The sequence below is a fragment of the Monoraphidium neglectum genome (assembly GCF_000611645.1).
Source record: "Monoraphidium neglectum strain SAG 48.87 unplaced genomic scaffold scaffold02717, whole genome shotgun sequence".
NCBI lineage: Eukaryota > Viridiplantae > Chlorophyta > Chlorophyceae > Sphaeropleales > Selenastraceae > Monoraphidium > Monoraphidium neglectum.
Window position 1 is genome coordinate 962 of NW_014010911.1, and position 4648 is coordinate 5609.

At 67.3% G+C, this 4648-nt stretch overlaps 1 protein-coding gene across 1 annotated transcript in view; it reads right to left on the reverse strand.

Annotated features, from left to right (window-relative positions):
* The window catches only part of MNEG_11383 (hypothetical protein), a gene marked incomplete at both ends in the record, with an annotated part of 4890 nt that extends 660 nt beyond the window's left edge, over positions 1-4230 (reverse strand). The window contains 3 exons of the mRNA XM_014040144.1: positions 396-711; positions 1001-1055; positions 1392-4230. Coding sequence (XP_013895598.1) covers positions 396-711; positions 1001-1055; positions 1392-4230 — 3210 coding nt within the window. The remainder of the gene's footprint in view (positions 1-395; positions 712-1000; positions 1056-1391) is intronic.
* Positions 4231-4648: the final 418 nt, after the last annotated feature.

Sequence of the window (4648 nt, forward strand, 5' to 3'; positions counted from 1 at the left end):
CCCGACCCCACCCCTCTCACCCCCAGGGGCCCAATTTCCACGGCGATGCCCTCTATGCGGGGGTCCAGTGCCGCCTTCTCTAGAGCGCTGCAAATTTGGGGGATGCTGAAGCCTGGGGCGAAGCGCCCCTTGAGCTGATCAGACACCTCACCGTCAAGCTGACGGGGCAAGGAGTGCGTGCAGCCACCAAGGGGGATGAGGAGAAGCAGAGGGACGGGGGATGAGGTGAGGCAGAGAGGACTGAGACAGTGGAGAGGCCGCCCTGCTGACAGCTGCAACGAAGGTCATGGCTCAAAGCTCCGTCACACTGTGAGCCGCGCATGTTGGTGTTCTTGATGCGCAAGCCTGCAGCCCACCAGTGATCAACTCCTGTGAAGCCAGGGCTGCACGCCCACCTTGAAGGCCAGCACAGAGCCCTTCTTGAAGCGCCGCCACGGCAGCGCAAACGCCAGCTTGAACCGCGACCACATGAGCTCGCCGCCGTCCAGGGGCTTGAACTCCAGGGGCGCTAGTGCTGCGGGGTCCATGCGCCAAGCCGCCGGGTCCCATGCCTGCTTGTCGTCCTTCTTGCCGGCCTCTGTGGCTGGGGTGGCCTCCACTGCTGCCGCCTGAGCTGTGGCGCCGTTGCCGTTGCTGCCAGCCTCCTGGTGATCGGGCTTCTCAGGCACAGTCTCAACAGCAGCGGTCTCGACAGGTGCGCCGTCGCGATCGCTGCTTGCCAAGCGCGTGGTGCGGCGGCGCGCAAGCAAAGGCAGTGGCGGTGCCACAGTCCGCGCTGGGCGAGCCGCGCGGCCTGCTAGATGAATGCGGGCGGCATGGAATTGCTTCTTGGATGCATGAGAAACACTTCGCGCGTCCTGGTTGGGGCTTCTAGTATCGTCAAGCACGCGCGCTGCCTTCCCACCTACATCCGACACAACACCCGCTGGCAACCTCAGGCACTACAACACAGAGTGCGTGGTGAGCGTTTATCTTGCATTCAAGCGCGCCTTTCACCCACCCGCGGCCCGAGACAATGATCCACCAGGCTGAGCGTTCAGCATGCTTCTTGAAGTCTGTGCACGCGAATATTGACGTTGATGAGATTATTGAGCACCACTTGTTCATTGAGTGTGTGTGAGCGCAGCCGCGCATGCTTTTAGCCACTGAAGGGCGCCGCTTTTTTGTGGCACCGGTCAGCTCATCAGCATGTTACCAGCAGTGTGCCGCTGTCGCGCCACGTCCCTTTGAATGTGCAATAGGCCACATAGAATCATTTGTTACATTCTTGTCAGGGCGCGATGTTACCCCCGCCATCGCACGATGCATTCATGACGGTCCAAAACCGCTGTCCTCAGCTGCTGCGTCAGCCGTGGCCCGGGAAGCCGCAGCTTTCTTGCTGTTATCCTCACCGTAACCCGTCACGCAGCCCTCCACGCTTGCACGCCCCTCCAGCACCGCGGTCGCCCAGGCGAGCGTCCCCCGGCCCCGCACATCCAGTGCCGCGTCTGCCCGCTCGACGGCGCCGCGCCAGGTGCTGAGCCACTGCGCGTTCGGCTCCACCGCCAGCAGTGCCAGCCCCTTGCCCACCTCGGCCAGGTCTGCCGCCTCAAAGCCCGCACACCGCGGCAGCGGCGGCCCTGCACCATTCTGCACGCCGCGCGGCTGCAGGGCAGCAAGCGATCCAGCGCGCAGCATGAGTACGTACGCCGTGCCCGGCTCCACGACCACGGCGCCACTGCCTCGGCCAGAGCCAGGCTTGCTGGCCCAGCTGCTCACGCCCACGCCGCCGTCATCTCTGTCTACTCCCGCACTGCCGCCGCCGCCCGGCGCCCGCCGCCGCTGAAGCCGCCCAAGCGCGGGCGCGACCAGTGCGAGCGTGCGGCCGCCCGCGCCACGCAGTACCGCCCGCAGACGCGCCTGCAAAGTGCGCCACTGCGCAGCGTCGCGCGGCACGTGGCGCCACTTGCCCAAGGCAAACAGCAGCAACCCCATCTCCTTGGCGCTGAACCGCTTCAGTGTCGCCGGCTGCGTCACCGCTGCGCAGAGGCCGTCTAGCCACCGCTCTGAGGGCCGTGCCCCCAGCGACGCGAGTGCCCAGGCCGTGTTGCTCAGTGCCTGGGGGCTCCCCTCCGCCAGCTTGCCCTCCGTGGCGCGCAGGAAGTGGAACAGCCACACTTGCGGCGGCCGCATGCCAAGGCGCGCCAGGCCCATGGCCGTTTTGGCGAGGTCGCCCGGGCCCATCTCGTCCAGCAGCCGCTCGCTCCGCCACAGCAGCCGCGCAGCCACTTGCGCCCGCTGGCCCTTCCATCCCAGCGTTCCAATCGCCCACAGCGCCGTGGCCATCTCCCCGGCACGGCACGTGGGCAGCTGCGCCTGAAGCTGGTTGACAGCCGCGTCAGCCCAGCCGTCTGGTGGCAGCAGCTGCTGCCGCCGCTGCGTGGCTGCGTGCAGCCGGGCCACAGCCCAGAGCAGGTCTGACAGCTGACCAAAGCTGAAGGAGCCCATCTGCTCGCCGGCATGATCCAGCAGCATGCGCACCACCTCAGAGTGATCCCCGCCGATACCGCCGATGCTGTTGGCAAGCCCCTGCATGCGCGCCAGGGCGCCGGCTGTGAGCGCGAGCTGCTGCGGGTCCATCGCCGGCAGCGTCCGCAGCAGCGCTGAGTTGACTGCAAGCGGCAGAGAACAATCTGGCCGTGTCGCCTGGATGCCAAAGAGTGGTGGCAGGGAATGTTGCTGATGCTGCTGCGGCTGCTGCGGCTGCTGCTGCTGCTGCTGCTGCTGCTGCTGCTGCTGCTGCTGCTTAGACAGAGGCAATGCCAGAGGCTGTGCCCGGGAGTTGCTGTGCTGGCGGTCGATAGGCCATTCCATGTGCCCTGCACCGCCCTCGCCGCCGATGATGCCTGCACTCTCGCCGCCAACGCCTGCACTTTCGCCGCCCCGCCCATCCTGTGCTTCCTGCTCAGCATCTCCACTGCCCACCGCCACCCGCTCGCCCAGCGCCGCCAGCCCAGCCAGCAGCCACGCGGTGTCCCGCGCGCCGCAGCTGGGCAGCACCGCCGTCGCCGCGCCGCGCGCCTGGGCCAGCCAGCCTGGCGCCACGCGCCACCCGAGCTCCGAGACGCCCCAGAGGAATCCTGATGCCTGCTGCGGGTCCGCGCCGCGCCCAGCCACAGCCCAGGCATCCAGGAACAGCCGCCGCCACGAGTAGGGCGCCGTCGCACCCGCCCTCAGTCGGGCAAGGGCAAACGCAAGCTTGGAGAGGTCCTGCGCACCCCACACCCCCGCCGCCAGCTGCGCCGCCGTGCTGGCCCAAAGCTCCCGCTCAAATCGCCGCCCCGGCGCCACTCCTGAGCGCGACAGCTGCCACATCATCCCTGACACCTGGTAGGGCGCGAAGCCCGCGGACGACCTGGCAGCAGGCGCCACATTCACGCCGACGCTGCGCACATCAATGCTGTCCGTGTCACCACTGCTACCACCGCCACTAGCGCTGCTACTGTCGTCACCATGGGCACTGCCGCCGACGCTGCTGTCCCCGTTGATGCTGCTGCTGCCGCCGTCGCTGCCACCACTGCTGCTGCTACCGTCGCCCCAAACGTCGCTGCTGTCAGGGTTACTGTGTCTGCCAGAGATGAGCTGCCCTCCGCCAGCCGGTGGCACCTGTGTGGTCGCCGCCTCTGAGGGCGTCGCCGACGACGCCACCCCGCTGCGCCGCGCCGCCTTGCGCATCACCCTGGCGCAGAGTTCTAGCAGGTGCGCCACGAATGCGCCGTGCTGCTCGATGTCCCCGCGCCCCGCGCCGCGCCCCGGGCCGAGGCGCAATGCACGCAGCAGTGTGAAGCTGAGGAGCCCAGGGTCAGACATGGCGCGCAGGTCAGACGCCGGCGGCAGCAAGTGCCGCCACGACGTGGCGGCGCGCACCGCGCGGGCTGCGGGGCTCTCCTGGCTCCGGGGCGCCTGCCGCCGCGGGTGGCGCTCTGAGGTGTCGCTCCGCGGCTGGTACAGTCGCGCCTGTGGCTTGCGCGGCGGCTGTTCGTGCGGCCAAGGCTCCCGCAAGTGGCTGCCAGCAGCGTCATCGCCCTCGCCACCCGACGCGTCAGAGACCGGCGCGGGCACTGCCGAAGCCGCATCTACCCGCTGACTGCCACTGCTAATTTGCGCCCTGTCTAGTGCCCAAGCACTGGGGGCTGTCCTAACTGCCGCCGGTGGGGCCCTGGGGAGCAGCGTCGTGTGCGGAAGCGGCATTCAGTGCCTGGCAGCCGGTGTTGCAATTGGTATCGAGTTGCTGGACCTGCGCCCCAGGGCTCGGCGTCTAGTGCACATCACAAATGAACCAGCATTGTTTCTGTGCTTATGCGCCAAGCTCACCTAGCAAGGCTGCAGAGGCGCGCTCGCCAGTGCAGCAGGCGCGCCCGCAGCGCTTGCTGCTGTGTCGTGGCCGCCGGCGCCGGCGGTCCACAAGCGCATCTAGAGAAGGACGGAATCATCTATGATTCAGATGTAGTGGGTACGCATTGCATTCGCGCAGCTGAAAAATGCGGAGAGTTTAATTTTGTCCGTAGATCTGTCTCCAGGTTACAGGGCCACGAGCATGTTGGATAGCAGCTGAGGTGGTTGCCAATGCACTGCGGAGCAACACAAACGCGAGCAGTGGTGCGTCGTT